The sequence below is a fragment of the Pelmatolapia mariae genome, linkage group LG5, assembly GCF_036321145.2.
Source record: "Pelmatolapia mariae isolate MD_Pm_ZW linkage group LG5, Pm_UMD_F_2, whole genome shotgun sequence".
Classification (NCBI taxonomy): Eukaryota; Metazoa; Chordata; class Actinopteri; order Cichliformes; family Cichlidae; genus Pelmatolapia; species Pelmatolapia mariae.
This window is the reverse complement of record NC_086231.1, coordinates 36,259,338-36,278,508: the sequence shown is the minus strand read 5'-3', so window position 1 is coordinate 36,278,508 and position 19,171 is coordinate 36,259,338. Positions and strand designations below refer to the sequence as shown.

Genomic DNA, 19,171 nt, shown 5'->3' with positions numbered 1-19,171 from the left:
AAAGCGTCTGGACTTGTTTAAGTTGCTTGAAGACGGTTCACCTCTCATCCGAGAAGCTTCTTCAGTTCTAGGGACCAGTTTTTGTTTCTGTAAGCAGACCAGTTTAATCAAAAGACCATATATTAATGTTTGTAATGTAATGTTTGTTTTGAACAACAGAAATCGTGTTATTGAATCTAAAGTTGTTAAACAAACATGAGCATAACTTAAAACATGACTTTTCTGTCCACAACTCCCAAGGTAGGACCAATGTGACTGCCAAGTTTGTGTTATTTACCCCTTCAGGTCGTTGTTGTCAGGATGGGTATGGCCTGAATAAGCAATTAAAAAAGCATTCTGATATATAAGTACCTCTCTTACCTATATCCCAAAAAATGTATAAAAAATAGAAGCCTGTTACCTGCCTCGTAAGAAGCAGTAGGAACGTGTAGTAAAAGAAAATGGCATCTCACCCCCACAGCTACCTGACTGCTCTTGATATGTTCAGTTCATTTATTTATTTATATGACCTGTGTCGCAACAAATTGCTAAGTGAAACCATGTGAAAGATAAGTCCAGAAGAAAATCAGACCTATAATCTCATTATTTTCTACACTTATTTGTTTAGACTTGCACACAGTTATAATAATAATAATAATAATAATAATAATAATACATTTTATTTAAAAGCGCCTTTCAAAACACCCAAGGACACTTTACAGAACAGAAAGTTATGACTTTGATATTCCTGTAGAAAAAGTAAAAGATGGAATAAAGCACAATGTTCTTTCTTAAAAAGATGAGCCCTGAATAGACTGTGGCTTAGGGCTATTACAGAATCGAGTTGTGATAAATATTTCATAACTATGTAGGCTCAGATCAAGACTTGGGAACATATGTGTGCATGTACCACAGATGTTCCTTTACACTGTCCCAGCTTACAGCTTAGTTGTGACACTGAATATGAATAAAAGGTTGGCCATCTGATGGACTGGTAAACTGACCAGGCTTCATCCTGCTTCTTGGTCAAAGCCAGCTGCGATAGGCTCCAGCAAGTTCAACTGGGTAAGTGGTTAAAAAGTTGTTTACCATTTACTTTATTTCAGTGAGAATTAAAACATCACTACAAAAACAAGCTGTCAATTTAACTACATGTGACAATATAAAGAAGACATATTTATCACAAGTGCTCTAAATTAGACAATTTGTGTCAATAAATAAAATACATTCAACCTAGAGAGGGCTGTCTTTTTAAAAGAGGTATTAACTCCACCTCAGTGGCCATAAATATGCAGTATCTTAAACTGTGGCATATGTGCATATGCACAAGTATAACTTAAATATTCCTAATTTTCCTTCTTGTGTCAGGTGTGAATTCTTTCAAAATAGTTTATTCTGAAATCACCTGAACTGAAAATGGTTACACAAGCGCTTCTCTGAACTTATACTTAAAACAGCTTACACTCCAGCATTTTCATATACCTTCAGGTTGTAATTACTGACTTGATCAAGCTTTATGCAGATCTATTGTAATTTTCCTGAATAGCTGTCATTAAAACATGGCACTAAACTGTTTGTCAAGCCTGTAGCTGAGTCACCTGCAGGTCCTATCCTGCTCATGTCTTGTCTGTTGCCACCATGAAAATCAGCCACAGACTAGGGTTGAAGTATTTAAATAAATGTAAATGAAATTGAAATATATTGAGATGAGCAGTACTGCTGCCTGCCAGACAAATACAAATGATTGCTTTGTGCTTCATGTGGAGATTTCTTTCATTCCTGTGCTCTCAAAGGGGATCTGCTTTGGTATACACCTGCAGAAAGCATAGCTGGTTTTTTTTTCATATTGCCTTCTGACAGTTTTGCTCTCTGTTGATATTTCACAGTTCTTACATACAGACCTTCTGAAAACTGATGAGGCTTTAGGACAAACATTTCTGAACATTGTACTATTAAGCAAAATATTAGTTAGAAGCCAGTGGGCAGAACCCGGACTTTTTACTGGCTGCTAAGCACTTCACAGGGATGATAGATTTGATCAACTGGTCCCTGAATGCAATTGACAGCCTCTTCTCAACGAGAAGCCTGGGTTCAGGAGAGCCCGAGTGTCCTGGAGGGAGGTTCCCTGTCGGATACACGATGGACGGGTGGAGGAACTGGAGGGTCATGTGCCTGGCGGGACTGTCGATCAAGGACATTGAAGACATCTACCTTTTCGGAACCATGATAACGGGGTTTTTGCTGATCGGAGCTGGCTTTGCCCTGGCTTATCAAAGATTTTAAAAAAGCCGAAATGGCTGTTCAAAACCCCACAAGGCTGCCCACTGTGATGGAAATGATGGGGCAAGTTGTGACTTCTCAAAATGTGCCCATTGAACGCAGCACAATAAGATCTTGGAGAAGAGTCGTGAGTACTCAGATTAAGCTCTTTGAGCGCAAAATTGATAGCATCTCGGAGAAGCTCACAGCTCTCCAGTGGGAGATTGACAGACCAGCGGCGGACATTTGGATCGACTGTAAAATTGACATGCAGTTGTTCGCACTAAAGGAAAACCACCATCATTTCATGAGGCTACAATACGGGCGCCAGCTGTGGTCTCAAGGCTGGAGCTGGACAACAAAAACTTTCTCCCTGATAACTGACTCTGTTTAGACTCTTTGTTCCCATCCTGTGCACCCCCATCCTGGACTCCAAACACCTTCGAACGCTTATCTCCAAGGCCAAGGTCAGATGGTGGGTCTGGTCCCAGCGCCGGATTCATAGCTGCAGGGCAGGATGGCTGTGTCTACATCGGCTCACCTCTCACCCCCTTACCCACCGCCGTTGCATGTCATATGTGCTTCATGGTGTTGTGATGTGGAGATGTATGTGCTCTCTGTGCAGAGGAGGGGTTTTTTTTTGTTTTCTGTTCCCATGCTGACCTCCCACAAGGAGCCCAGTATGAGTAGACGTCTCGTTTTTTCCCCTCGTCCACTTGCCCATTGTATTGTACATTTAATTGTTTTTCCAAATTCTAACTGTCTCCAACCTGTCTTCCCATGTGATGTCTGTGCTATGTATGTATGTATGTATGGCCGGGGGGGTCTAATTTCACTGCAGGTGTAAACTTTGCATGTGACAAATAAAGGTTTGATTGATTGAATTTATCTATCCATGAAGCCAGATAACACACACCAATTAGTTAAACTGCAGGAATGTCTTTCTGCCATTAACCATCAATGCAGCAACTTCAAAAGACCCCCAACAGAGTGACAAAATCTGCAGCACTAAACCTCAATGACTTCTGCATTACTTAACAGATGGTAAACAGAACAAGAAGCATGCTTTCTTCTCACTCTGGAAGATGCTCAAGGCAGTATGTGCATAGCATAGACTACAAGGTTTCTTGGAATTTCACTAGTGGTCTTTGGCTCTCAGGATGGTAAGAACTACAAAAGTTAATGCTTCACAGCCTCAAGCACTTGACTGAGTAACTTTAACACGAAGTATGAATTCCATCATCAGGAGTTAGAATCCACTTAGTGGACTTAACTATGCAGATACTTTTTATGGCAGTTGCAACATAAGTACGAGAAGTGAATGAAATTACTTCAGATCAAATTTGATAGACGCAAATGTATCATATGTGTCTGAGAAATATTAATCATATTTGCGCAATAATTATTGTTCTCCACCCCTCCTGCTTTTTGTTTTACAAACATATTTTTTCAAAACTGTAATCCTGACACAGACTTCCCAATGACTTGTTTTACATTACTTCAGAATAGAGCCTGTCCATGAGATTCAGCAGAACAACACTGTGGCAGGGTGTGGCTTGTGGCTCAGCAGCAGGAAAAGGTTTGAGCAGTGGGTTCATGGTGTTGTGTCAGGGCTGACTCACAGCTGTTTCTCCATCACCTGATCATGCCTTTCCTTTTTCAATAGGATGCCGGTATCTGATAATAGAGCTGTGTGCTGCATGGGAACAAGGCAGCTGGACAGCTACACGGGCAAAAGAAGCCACTGACAAATTGTGAATGAAAGCATTCATGTGCCACTGTGTGCCTTGGGTTTGTTTTTACCACAAACACCTATTAAGCCTTTACTTTATTGTGTTATGCATACTACGAGGCAATGGAAAAAGACTTTCAGACTGCCTCGAATCAGACAACACACTACTCACGCAGTGTGGGTGGGGTGCTGCTGCATTCAAATTTCAAATTCAAAATTGAGGATAAAGTCAGGCGGCGGAAGGAATACTTTGAGGACCTCCTTAATTGATCCTTGTGGCATCAATTAAGTATCCATTTATCTATCGATCTCTCTCTCTTTCTAATCCCACTGATACATCTTCTATAGAGGAAGCAGAGTCTGGGGACAAGGCCAATGACTCGCCCATCACTGGGGGCAAGGTCACTGAGGCACTTAAACTCGATTCGCCCTGAGCTCCTGAAGGCTCTGGATGTTGTAGGGCTGTCGTTGTTGACACACCTCTATAATGTTGTGTGGAGATCTGGGGCAGTGGCTCTTGATCTGAAGACTGGGGTGGTGGTTCCCATCTTTAAGAAAGGGGACTGAGGGGTGTGCTCTAACTACAGAGGGATCTCACTCCTCAGCCTCCCCAGGAAAGTCTATAGCAGGGTGCTGGAAAGTAGAGTTCATCCGTTATTCGGACCTCAGTTTCAGGAGAAACAATGCAGTTTTCTTCTTGGTTTCGGAACACTGGACAAACTCTTTATCCTCTCGAGGATATAGATTACCAGCTGCAGTAATGCGGATGCTGAGGAGGAGGCCTCAGGATAGACCCAGCATATGCTGGAAAAATTATGTCTCCCGGCTTGTCTGGGAAACATCTTGGTGCAAAGGAGCCCTGGGCTAAGGGGAAGAAAATGGATGGATTGATGGATGTTATGCATACTATATACTGTAACAATTGTAAACATTGAGGTCAGTTTGTACATAAATTACAGCTCAAGTTTTAAATTACTTCATGCTCTTGGCTCTTATGATGTCAGTGAGAGGGGATGTCCTTAAATGTGGTCATCTTAGGTGTAGAGTTCTGGTTGTGGGTACATAAATTATGCTTACCTATTGCTTGAACATTCTGTTTGTGAGGGCCAGCCAATTAGAAGAAAGTTGACCTCCTACAATTGCTGCTCCCTCACTCTCCCAAAGACGTCTCAAAGAGTGACACTTACTAAACCCAAAGTAATAAGAACAGTAGTTACTGTACCAGCTGCTGTTACTATTTCCAGTGGAGGCTGTGAGGTCATTTTTTTCCTCACATTTCATTTGTTGTGTAATTAACCAGTACAAAAATATTAGCAGCATCATTTCACAATCATTTTTCATGCTTCAGATCTGTTTTCACCTTATCGTGAGACTTTGCATCTAAGGGCCAATGTGTTTGCACTTGATTTCCTGTCACTTTTTTCAGAAGCTCTGTGGTTATTTTTAAGCAAGAAAACTGCAAAGGCTAATTCCCATGAAAACCTTCTTCCTGCATGAAGCATTCCAACTTCTATGTTCAGTCATGACAAAGCTAATCGAAATATGTCCTGTAAGTGTACTTATTCTTTGTTGACACATGGACATTTTCAAACCAAATCATTTGCTACTTAAGTCAGTTTAGAGAGGAGAAGCAGGTGAAAAAGAGTTTAAAATGTTGTATTAGCAAATATTGATTCTAGAAAAAAGAGGCAAATGTGCAGGTATACAATTGTCTATTTGACTGATGTACTGTAATAAATGCACAGAGCAATGTGAGGCTATGTGCTTGGCTGAGTTTATAAGTCTGAATTCTGCACAGCCTAAATGAATTTCAGCTATGGAAGTGATAGCATTAACAAACAGATGCCCCCCCAAATTCCGCTCATTTTGCATTTTCTTCTCAGCATCAACCAAGGGATGGTTAGCAGAATAATAGCAAGCAGTTGCAGTCTGGTGAGGTTTGCATTTAAAACTTTATGACAGCAGTTGAGTTTGGGAAAAGATGAAAGGAAAGATGAGAGTTCTGGTTCTTCTTCAATCTTACTACAGAGCTCCAAATTCCCAGAGGAATAGAGTGGATGATGGAAAATGAGAATGTTATAGTCTTCCTTCTCTTCGCCTTTTGCTTGGGTGGCGAGCTGTGCATGATTGTGTGACGTGTCTCCACATTGCTAATCACTTTGAAGCTCCTGGACATGATTATTTATGAGGGACAATCCAATAGTGGACACACTTTTACACTGTCATTGTGTTTGCAGTTTTAAAGTGGCTGACTGCTAGATTAAATTTAAAAGTCAAATGCCTTTATGTAGTGCAGTGTATAGCAACATAAAAGTAAATAAATGACTATTTGTAAACTACCAGTCAAAAGTTTGGACACACCTTCTCATTCAATGTTTTTCTTTATTTGTACTACTTTGCATATTGTATACACATACTGAAGACATCAAATATATGAAGGAAGATATAAGGAATTATGTAGTAAAGAAAAAATTAATAAATAACTAAATATGTTTGTATATTTTAGGTTCCTCAGATTAGCCACCCTTTCCTTTGTTGACAGCGCTGGAAACCCTTGGCCTTCTCTCAATGAGCTTTATGATGTAGTCACCTGAAATGGTTTTTCCCAGCAACAAAGCTGCGCCCTAAGCTTAACTTTCTGTTTCTGAGTCCTCATTTGGGTCCTTCAACCTGCCTGCCACACAGCATTCGCCATGACATAGACAAAGAGGACCGGATTGGTTATAAGGTAAGTACAGTAACACAGAGTTATAGAGATACATGAAAAACAAGTCATTTTTAAACTTTACATATAACCCCTTTGTAAACCCTGTTCACTGAAGTCTATTTACCAACATACATAAAGATATTACACATAAAAAACACAAGGAAACATTGAAAATTATTTTTTGGCACAACACCGACCTCTATAATGCATGCAAAGGTCTGATGCCCCGCCCCTCAAGCGTTCTCAGCATCTCTGGGAACTTCTTCAAGACTGTTGGAAAACCATTAGTGATGGGAATTCCGGCTCTTTCGGGTCCCGGCTCTTCAGGTTGTTTTGTTGCTTTAATTTATTTATTTTCAACAACAATATAAAATTATGCACAAAATGAATTACTAATGTTAAAAAAACATGCTTTTTATTTATATATGTTTATATATAAATATGCTTTTATTTATTTACTCCACATAAAATGTAAAAAATAAATTATAAAATACAAAAAACAACTATTTACATTTCAACTTTTAACTATTACAATTTTCAGTTTTTTCCTTTTAAACAAATTTAAAGTGAAACAACACAAAACACTGCAAACCACAACACAATAAAATATAAATTAAAATATGCAAAACAAAAAGAAGATGCACATTCTCTGTCATATAGGCCTGGGATGATTTTTTTTGAAGAGTGTTATCCTGCTTGAAATTACTACCGCCCCTCCCCCCTCTGCTCAGCGCAAACGCAAGGCTCACGTGTGGCATGAAGCAAAAAAAAGTTAGAGAGAGAGGGTGAGAGAAAGAAAAAAAAAAACACGGCTTCCTTTGTTCACTTCAAAGAGCCGGCTCTAAGAGCCGTTTTGTTCGCGACCGACTCATCATTAAAAACCATTTCAGGTGACGACCTCATGAAGCTCAGAGAGAGGATGCCAAGAGTGTGCAAAGCAGTAATCAAAGCAAAGGCTGGGTATTTTGAGGACTCCAAAAAAACGTGAAATATTTTTCACATTTTTTGTTTACTGCATATTTTCCATATGTGTTCATTCATAGTTTTGATGCCTTCAGTGAGAATCTACAATGTAAATAGTCATGAAAATAAAGAAAAACTATTAAATGAGAAGGTGTCCAAAGTTTTGACTGGTAGTGTATTTACAGGTTCTGAGGCTGTTTACCTGCACTGCAGTCTTCTTGAACTTTTAATGAAAAAGCATGTTGCAAGTTGTGTGACTGACAGGTGGTTTGGTGTTTTTTCTCTGCCTTTGTTAAATTATAGGTGCATTGTGTCTGTTTACAATGCACTGTTTGTGTCTTCTTGACCCCACAGTAAACTACAGTAAGTCATGGGCCCAAGGCAAATTAAGCGTCTTGATTATCTCTCCAATAAGCATCATATCTTCACAAATGGTGTCTTTCATTTCCCCAATGGACTCTCTAAAGAGCTTAAGTGGATAGAGCTTGTGGTGAGTGTAGCCTAAAGCACAGAAAGGCGGCTACTGTGAGAAGAAAGCTCTGTGGTAAAGATGCTGGAGCTGAAATGCAGTTAATGGCTTGGAAGGCAAGCTCATTTAGTTGCATCTGCAGCGTCCATGCTTTATGATGATTACACCATCATTCCTGCCTTTACTGCAGGCCTCTAAGCTATACACAGCAGCCCGTGTGAGAGAAGACGTCCACATTGGTTCACAAACATTCAATTATAACTGTGAGAATTCCATTTAACAAGTCATTTGGTCTGTGATGGCTCAGAATAATATTTTACCTCCTAGATTACCTCCTTTGAACCATTTTGTCAAGAGAATATTGTATATAATGTGATCAGCTACATGAAATGTATCTTTTCCATTTGTTATTAAGCACATGTCTACGTGACTTTTCACCTAGTAACTTGAGTGATGAACTTATGCAGATACTAACCGCTTCCTGTTTGTAGAGAACATTTAGATGTAGAGAAGTGAAACCTCAGCTCTTTTTGCAAGAACATACAGATATAGAAAAGGGAAAGTCCCGCTACTGGGGTGACGCTGTTATCTTTGTATTAACCACACACGCACACACACACACACAGATCAATCTTGTATAAATAAAGAACGCAGACGGTGACAAAGCGCGAGTCCATGAGTGTCTCCTGTGCGAGCGCTCTGTGACCGTCCTCGCGAGTAAAAGAAACTGCAGTGTTGTGTTTTCTGACTCAGGAGTCTTGGCTAAAGAAAGAACGGCAGGGTGATTTAAAGAAATCCCCTGTCATTTAAATTGGTCCTTCGAGCCTAGCGATGGAAACAAAAGACATGGCCTGTAAATGGCCTGTATTTATATAGCGCTTTACTAGTCCCTAAGGACCCCAAAGCGCTTTACATATCCAGTCATCCACCCATTCACACACACATTCACACACTGGTGATGGCAAGCTCTGACCACCACCAGTAGGCAACGGGTGAAGTGTCTTGCCCAAGGACACAACGACCGAGACTGTCCAAGCCAGGGCTCGAACCGGCAACCTTCCGATTACAAGGCGAACTCTTAACTCTTGAGCCGCGATCGCCCCATGTTTCTGTGACTCCAATAAGGTCTCATTGCTGCATCCTGACGTCGTGGGAAAAGCCAGAACCGAAGTCTGTCGACAGCCCTCTCCGGGTAGAGGCGAAAGCCCTGGGCGTAAATTCGCATCCAGGCCGGTCCTGGTCCATGACGCTGGGATCCAGATGACCTGAACAACCAGCAAAAGACGACTGAGGGTGAGAAAACACTTTTTGGTTTTAAACCGCCGGAAGGGTTTAGAAGAATGCGCAAAATAGGTTGCTGTAGCCGGAATTACTTCGTGAAATGCGCAAAATAGGTTGCTGTAGCCGGAATTACTTCGTGATACGCGTGAAATAGGGTTTACGTTCGCCACAAGGAACTGTGTTTAGAGTGGTTTTAGAAGTGACCGTGAAATACTTCGTGACAAATTAGCGCGCAAATGTCTATCTGTGTGTATGTATATGTATTTTGTGTATGTGTTTTGGAAGTAAGTTGATTTTACAGCACACTACGCTGCTGAACTACTTCCATTGTTTTTTGTTTTTGTTTTTTTTATTGTTTTCTTTGCTGAGGCTCACGTACACAGCAAAATCTCCAGTGTTAATTCAACTCCTATAGTGTTAAAGTTAACACTTTTCCAGTGTTTATATAATTCTCACTGGTTTAGAGTTAAAGTAACACTTTGCAAAGTGTTATTATTTTAACTCCATTGTAGTGTTAAAAATATAACACCCATAGTGTTAAAATTTCACTCTGTATGGTGTGAAGTGTCTTCACTCAGAGTGTAACTACCTAACATTTATAGTGTTGTTTTAGGACACTGATAAGTGTTCACTTTTACACTGGCTTGGGTTAACTCTTTTCACTGAGGGTGTTACTACACAACAACTATGGTGTTATTTATGACACTTTTAAGTGTTTATTTTCACACTGGATTGTGTTGACTGTTTTCACTTAGAGTGTTATTCTGTAACTTTCACAGTGTTATTTTGGCACTTTAAAGTGACATATATGAGCTTTTAAATACTAGTCTGTATTAATTGTCTGAATACAAAAATGCATTAAAGTGCAATTACTGTATGACTACTGTGTTACATTCAGTGAAAATCCTTGTTAAGTCCCTTTACAGGATAAAAGGAGAAAACATAAAATTGGTCACATAAGCATTTTAATAAATATTAAATTCCAAGCACCATACAGCATACGTTCACAACAAAAATAATGGCACAATGTACAGACCATCATCATCACCATAAGCACTTTGCAAATCAAAGGGCTTGTATATTTCAATACAGTCTGCTTTAACAACATCTTTTTCATCCGTTTCAAACACTTTATAAGCATGGCAATGTTCACTGAAATTTTCAACCACAAGCTTCTGAACTATGAAGTAGGTGTGACTATTGACCAAAACTATTGTTTTTATTCTGCAAAACACCGGCATCTCATGTTCAGAACCACAACAAATGACCAATCCTGTTCTGTACTCAGTCCCATTAATGTTAACCCAATTAGCAGAGAAAGCCTCTTCTGCAACAGCAGGCAAGCCTAGGGAGATCATTTCACTATTTTCCTCACTATCAACATCAAATGATTTCAAGGGCCCATACTCAACATGGCTTAAAGGACATGTCTCCCACTTGTATGCTATGGATGTTTGATGTTTTTTGGCAAGTGACACTGTGATGTTCTTAAAGTACTTAAGGGTGTCTTTGAACACCCTATGTTTAGCCTCACCTCTCATGCTCCATACATGCAATAATGGCCCAATTTTTCTGATGCAAGTTGGGTAGTGCAACATAAAGTGGTGTTTGGGAATCATGTTCCTACCTGGATACAACAATTTGAACAAGTCATGATGTTCCATTGTTAAATGTTTTAGAAGCACAGTCATGCCATGTGTAACAGATGGAGAGAATATGATGTTAATTATTTGCAACAATAGCAATAGCATAGTCCAGTTCTGATTTCCTTCTGGCACAATATCACCAAAAATTAAAGGAATGTTTCTTATCAGACAAAGAGTCTGAATGGAGTTAAGACCTATACTATTACCACTACTGTCTAAGTTCACCCTTGTTGGACGATTTTTGCTCTCCAAGTAGCCATAGTCAAAAGCATAGATCCGTGACAAAAGAGCAGGTTTCGGCAGAAAATTGTCTGACAGATATTCCAACAGTAACTTTATCTCATATTGTGCTACCCCTTCGAGAATATCATGCATAATGTCCAAGGAAAAGTTCTGGCAAACATGAAAGAATTGAAGAGTGTTCAGTGTAGAATTCTTTCTTAAGCCAAACACATGTAGCTTTTGAGGATCAGATTGCAACTCACTGCAGTGCATTTCAAAAAGTTCTTTCCCTCGTAAGATGATCTTTGGATCATCCTCAGTATACACACTCTGTGCATCCTGTTTTGCAATTAAACACAAACGACAAAAGTAACGTCCACTGAAAGACTCAACAAAACCCAAAATTGAGTGCATCCCCAAGTTGTCCCCAGTTATCTGACATATAGTGCCATGGACCTTTTCAGATGAGAAGGGTAAATCAATGCCATGGCTCTCCAAAAACTTTATGTCATCAATCAGAGGCTGTAAAATAGGATCAAAGCCGTATTTTTTCACATCTTCTGCATGAAACAATGCAACCAAATGAATGTTCATCAATGCAGAATTTAACTTTGGAGGCAGATTTCTGAGGACAAAATAGATTGCACCAACTTTGTGAACACCACGTTTGGAACCAAGTGGATTAGCAGTCTCAAAGTCATCATAATAAAGCTGAATTTGCAAAGAAGTCTGTGGTTTTGAAAACAATGGATGAGACTTATAGTAACTCCCATCACAAAAGTCTTCATATCTGTCTTCTTTTGATACACATAGTTTAGCAAGCAGCTCGCAAATATAAGAATTGCGACATATAAATTTGATTGTTTCCAAAATTGGAATGTACACAAAAGTGTCTTTTACTGGTACCTGGTCATAAGTGCCTGATTTTTTATTTAACCTTGTATCATAGCGTATTCCTAAAGTCTTTTCCACTGGATCCACAATTCCCCATTTTTCACGGAAATATGACTTTCTTTTAGCTTCAGTGTCGAACTTCTCAACTGGATTGTCAAAAGTCTCAAGACATTTTTCCACTGGAGATCTAACAGGATTTTCTGTTGGCACAACGTTCAGTACTTTATGTTTAAACTCACAGTGCAGTCCATCAGCAAAATCTTCCAAATCACAAACAAGTGATGACACAAAACTATTTGCCAAACCACTACCATTGAGTTTACCAATAATTTTAGTGCAAATTGCTTCAGAATTTTTTTTAATTCTTTGACCTGACCCATTGTTTTCAGAACACCCAACCTCTAGGCTCTGAGTAACACTTGTTCCTGCAACTGCTATGTCTGTATCTTGTAATCTGTCAAAATCAGCTTGAAATGACTCTGAGGGTTCTGCATCACCACTTTGACAACAATCTTCATCATGAACACTATTTAAATGTTTTTTTAAACCAGAATATGTAGTGAACTGACGGCTGCAACCATCTTGTGAACAAGCCAACTTAAATTTGGTGCTTGGATAAAAACTGTGACCTAGTCGCAAATGACTTATCAAAGCCTGACTGGTGCTATGCAGAGTTTGACAGATAAAACATTTAAACATGGTTCTCATTCAACATTTTGGCACGCAACTCACGAACACGTGGTGACTCATCTGTTGAGGTGGCATCAATGTTGAATATGGTGGTCTGCACAAAACTGTAGAGATGAACCAGTGACTCGTCGTAAGATAAGTTGAACACGTAGTGGGATTTGAAAAGTTCATCAAAAGCACTGAGTGAGCTGGTGGCTTGGCAGGGGATGAGCTGTTTGTCCACTGCGATGTAGAAGGTGTCAATGCTGTTCTGGGTTCGACCAACAGCGAGGATGTATGGTTGTTTACCATCTCTTGCTTGCAAGTGTTCATCAATGCTGCAGCATGACTAAAAACAAATGAGATATTGACATATAGGCCTAGCTTATACTTGCTGAGTATGAACCATTCATTCAGTTTGACATTATGTGCCTTGCTAACTTATTACAAAATACTAAGACACATACTTCATGGAGAGGAAAACTAAAAAGTGCAAAAACTGAAAAAGTGTTTTGTAGGATTTTAAAAAGTGAGACAACATATTTACCTTGTGAAAGTGCACCATTTTGTGTGCTGCATCAGTTGGACTTATTTTGGTTCTCCTCTTTCGTCCAGCTGTGGGTGGCAAAAGTTGAAGGAGTAGCAGCAGAGAGGCCATGTCACTGTCCCAGTCTGTGTATGGTTGAATTTATAAAACAATTTCAAAATGACAGGTAAAAATAAATATTATTAAAATCAAACAAGCATGGTGCGACGCCTACCATTTGCATCACTCTCTGTTGGTTTCTCAGCAGCTTTTATCAAACGACACAGGTCAGTTGACTGAGTCAGCTGTTTGGCTTCTTTAATAACCTTTGGCTTGAATGACATGTCCCACTTCTCAAGCAACTTGGTGGCTGTTTCAGCACCAAACAGCAGCAGGAAGTCTTGATTGACCTGTTCATCATACACACAGGACATAAAGACAGTGCTCAACATTGTTTACATTGCAATGTGATTTTGACCAATATGGGATATAGCCTGACTGGGATGACCAATGATCACATCTTTTACTGTTGCCATCCACATCAGCAAAACAAAAAAAAAAGGATTAACAGTTGAAAATATCAAGTGATTTGACTTACTAGTCCTTTGACATCCAAAAAGCGTGGAAATGTTTTGAAGACATCTGCAGTTCTTTGTGGATCATGCACCAGATCCTGGCGATGTTGGAACGTCATTTTCATCTTCTGAAATACACTTGCTTCATCAGGAGAGTGAACAAGAAATGAGATGGCCTCCTTGCAGGCATCTCCATCAAGTTGCTGAGGCAATGTGGTTGCTAATCTTCTGCGCTTAGGCCCTTGTTCTTGATGCACTGGGACTTCCTTCACTGGCCGTTTGGTTGTAGACCTGGACATGGTTTTGAGGCGCCACGCTACATATCCAGTGCCTTTCACTCCGTCGTAGAAATGCTCCTGTCACATTTAAACATAGATGAAAAATAAACATCAAATGCGATCTTACAGACTTTGCAGATTCAGCAAAAAGAAACCCAAGGACTATTATCATGTAACAGGTGCAATACATGTTAAACAACATCCACAATTTCAATACAGTTTTATGACAATAGTTATTACGAAAGAGGAATTAAGATTTTTCTTTTAAATCATTTAGCTGATGTAATTATTCCATGATGAAAACTAAATAATGTGCTGTTTTACAATCACTGCATGACTTACATAGCCGTTTGGAGAAAATGGATCCTTCAATGAGGGAAAGAGTGTAATTATTCCAAGGGCATATTTCTCCTTTTGCTTACGGGAGGGAATTCTGCTATAGAGGAAATACAATTGACAATGTTAAATCAGAAGTATGTGTCTTTACTGCAGTATACATTACAAGAATATTCCATATGGCCCATCTTTACTTTTTTATTAGGTACTATTACTCTTACCCATGTCTCTCAGTCATATCACTTGCCAATATGTTAACAAGCTGCCGCCGGGTGCGGTGGCTCAGTGAATTTTCGGCATTGTATTCTTCAAGAATTTCCTCTCCACCAGGTTTCCTAGTCAAGGCATTTTTAACCATCTGCTCATATAAAAGGGAAAATAATAACAATAAAAACTTGTTTGTCAGTAAAGGTGAAAGTTTAGAGGAATGTCAACAAACCTGTGAAAGACATATCTAGCAAGAAGCACTAACTTCTACTAACATTTTTTCATACAGGGCAAGTTGGGAACCACCATGTTTTGAATTTCAATTTGTATAACAATCTACAGTATAAATGGTGTCAACTCAAAAATACAAAAGACATTTTCTGTTCTCAATTACCTCTTTTGCAGCCTCTGACACAGAAACATTTGGTGCAGAACTGTCTTTGCTGGATCTACTGCGGCCTGCAGGAATGCCCTTTTCCCTGAGGTCACTGTCACTTGATGAAAGTGATATAGTGTCCGTGAGGGAAGATAATGTATCCGAGGAGGATGGTGTGGAATGAGCTAAAGGACAAAAATCTTTGGGAGAGATGATTTGGTTAACTTTCTTTAGGCTACTCCACAATGCCATTAATAACACAATTTCAATGTTCATGTTCAGACAACATTCTATACAAATATGACCCAGCCCTGTCCACTGTCATGTATATTGCATGAAGACAGGTCAATGTCATCTGCATCAAGAGCAAAAGAACTTGGCTCTACATTGAGTGGGCTATACTCTGAAAATTTAAGTTATGATAACATTTACCTTCATCTGAAATCTTTTCACGTATTGTCAGGCATAGGTCTGGTTGGGCCTCCAGTAACTCCAGAAAAATGTCTTCTTCGACAGCTGTGTCAGTTTCATCGAAAATATCAAGGTCAGCAGCATCCGGAAGTCCAAACTTGGTTTTGGCTTTACAAAAAGATAAGCATAATGTCACCTAAAACGCCTGAAAAACTTTTTTAAAAACTAATTTTGACTTTTTTATTTAGCTAATATTTATTAACAGCTGTTTTACCTGTCTTTAAAATGGTTAAATTAGACAAGTCTGCAGCAACAATATAGGCCTAGGCCTACTGCTCTGTACTGTTTTTAATGTCACACATTAAAATAAAATGTGTTAACATTTAATTCGTTTTTTAAATAGATGAGATGCAAACATGATGAACTGATACATGTGCAACAAATTTTGTTCTGCCAGGTTATCTTACCTTCACTGATGAATTCTAGATAAGTGAATCCTGCGTGCAATTTAATGTACTTCTTTACATTGAGGTATTTCACTTTCAGCAACATGTCTTACAACAGCACCTGGTGGAGAGAAGGGGGCACAGAATATTTTTTACCATATATTTAAACCATAGCTTAAGTGGCAACAAATCCGGACAACTTTAAGAAAATATTAGGCTATACATTGTGTGATGATCTGTGAAGGGGTGACAGACCACTTCAACCTCAGGAACATAATTTGGCTTCCCCCTGCGCACTAAAATAGCTGAACTTGGGTACACAGAAATAGCATCCAATGAATTATCCACCCATCCACATGTTTATAAGACGACAACGGCGATCTTCTCGTCTGCACGCAGGCTAGATACTTAGTTCTGCTATGTTGCGAGTAAATCGCTGTAGCCTACTTGGGGAAAAGCATCTCTGTTTAAACCATGTCAGGATGATAATCCACATAAAATTTCCTGTTGAACGCACACCTGCCTTCATCACGCTTTCACTTATGACAACAAATATCCCTTATACTGTAAATTAATGAGTGCAAGTCTTACATTTATATCGGGAGTTTCTGACACATGCACAGCCGTCTGGCTAGTTGCTACTTTGTGGTGGTTGTTTTGTGACACGACATGCTAGGATTATCAGTGGAGGCGACGTCAACGACCCTCAGTCGTTATACCGCTTTGTCTTAAACACTGGATGGTAGCCTATTTCACTAAAACTGTAGAAAAGGGGAAAATGTTCCCTTAGATTAGGCCTACTACAACATGTATGATATATCCTAACCGTTAGCAAGCAATCCATGCACAAACGCAGCGCGCCTTGCTTGGTCACTAACATCTAACAGAATTCCATAACCCCCTGCCACTTCAAAGATTTGTAGGCTAGGCTACTGCTAAACTCGCTGGTAGCACGTGTAATTAGCCTATCTTGACGCTTTCCAAAACTTGACTTGAACGTCTCCATGTGATTGTTTAGTTCACTTTTAAATAGGATATTTCTGAGGCGAATGTTCGCTTCCCTTAAAAGCAGTGGGCTAAACGCATTTGTCTTAGCTGCCAGCTAGGCTACCACAAATTCAAATTTTAACATTACATTTAACATATCCAGAGGATAGCTAACTCCTCCCTCGTTTCATTTAATAAGCATTGAACACTGGAAAGCATTTCTCTTATGACATTAGAACTAACTAGAATTGAGAATTATATTAAGCACGCATTTATTTTCGCTGCAATATTAACTTGTTATAGAGGATAGTTTAGCTACCTAAGCTAACGAATCCCATCTCTTACCGCAGATGAATACACTCCACATTAGGAAAATATTGCATGCTTCTGATAAATAATGTTATAGGCTAGTTAGTTACAATATTTAATAATGATAAAATAACATAGGTCTTGTTGTATAGTTCTTACCTGAACAACCTCCTCGATCTTGACAGCAAACTTCTGGCGGACTCCTCATGCCCATGAGCGCGAAAAACCCGGATGTGGAAATCAACTCCAAATGAGTGTTATAGTATTGACTCTTTGAAATAACTCCGGCTACAGAGCTTTTTCAGCACCGTTAGTGTTACTGTAACTCTCAAACCAACACTTTTCAACTCGAAATTTTTAACACCAGTAATTTTAACTCACATCAACACTTCGGATTTTGCTGTGTACTGGTGAAAGAAGAGAACGGTTGAGTTTTATCTCGTAAAACTGATACCGCTTCATTTTTTTAAGAAATGAAGTAGAAGGCCGTATCAGTGAACCACTCTGAAGTCAAGCGTGCCAGTGACAACTGTTGTGGAAATTTCTTAACAAAGCCTGCAGACACGATGAGCGGTTAAAAACCCAACACTTTATTTCCCATGCATGAGGAGAGACGTCAGTCAGGGGGCACTGAAAGTAGTCTCTAACAATGAACAGTTCAGGTCCTTTTTATACACAGTCACAGAACAAAAGGCTTTTACAGTTGCAGTTCACACCTTGGCTCTAAGCAGACAGACTCTCCGTCACCTGTGTGAATCTCCCCCACTCTGGGGTCAAGTCTTCCTGTGTGAGCTTCCGTCTCCTGGGAGACATTCACCAGTTTCTCACCGTCTGTCTCCCAGCGTGAATGAGGTGTGAACCAGACATACTAAACTAAGTAACATGAAAGCAAGACAATACATTAAAAAGAGATCCCACAACCCATACTAAACTAAGTAACATGAAAGCAAGACAATACATTAAAGGACAATACACTAAAGAGAAATCCCACAACAGGTCCCACCCTCTTGATTGCATCTCAATCACTAGTACCAAGGATTTCTCTTCCTAACATTCTGTTAATTACATCAGCAATATTGCACACTCAAAAGGTTTCACAATATGCATCATTCTTACAGTGTCAGGAAAATAGTTTCACTCATCACAATCATCTTCGCTTTCGCTATCATCAATGTAATCTTCAGCCTGCAATAGGGGAAGCTGCAATTTGGGAGACTCGCTTTCTTTTGTTAGTGCCACTGTGATTAATCTACTCAATAGGGTTCGGAGGCATGGGATCAGACAGCAACCGCAGCATGTGAGAATGGCAATAAAAGTGGCTATGGACATTAGCAACGACATCACTATGGCCTTATACTTCCCAAACTGTCTGTTGAACCACCCGTCTAAGGGGTTAGTAATGCCGGAATCCTCTGTCATTTGGGATGACAGTGTTCGCAAACCTTCCAAGGCTCTGGTTACAGTGCCATCTGGGGCGGTGTTGTTTGGAATGAAAGTGCAGCACAGAGGACCTACCATAGTGCAGACCCCCCCCTTTTCAGCCAAGAGCATGTCCAGAGCCATTCGATTCTGCCAGGCCATCAAGGATGCGGCAGCCAGCTGTTCAGATAGGCCCGCCACTGCATCCCGTGTCAGATTGGCCAGCCGTTGGACGTTGTAATGTACATAATTGATTCTGTCCACATTCTTATTTGGAGTTACCCATAAGAAGATGGACTCAAACCCTCCTGCAACCTGGTTGGCCAATTTAAACTCATCGGGGACACCTCTGGGGACACCTATAGCATCTATATAAGTTGGGGAGTTTTTAGTTAAATCAAAATCTTCCGTTGTGGTCCTACGGGCCCTTCTTACATGGGCCTCTGCAGAGGCGTGGGATCCTGCTAACACTACAGGGAG

General features: G+C 39.8%; 2 protein-coding genes across 3 annotated transcripts in view; one reads left to right on the top strand and one right to left on the bottom strand.

Moving 5' to 3' along the window:
- The window catches only part of fhit (fragile histidine triad diadenosine triphosphatase), a 291,013-nt gene that overhangs the window by 238,381 nt on the left and 33,461 nt on the right, over window positions 1-19,171 (top strand). The window lies entirely within an intron of this gene.
- Window positions 12,844-17,486, bottom strand: LOC134627421 (uncharacterized). Its single transcript, XM_063473475.1, has 8 exons — window positions 17,432-17,486; window positions 15,552-15,698; window positions 15,138-15,304; window positions 14,758-14,894; window positions 14,543-14,636; window positions 13,595-13,757; window positions 13,369-13,436; window positions 12,844-13,170 (listed from the first exon to the last, which is right to left on the bottom strand). Exons 1-8 carry the CDS (start codon window positions 17,484-17,486, stop codon window positions 12,844-12,846), a joined length of 1,158 nt encoding a protein of 385 aa, XP_063329545.1.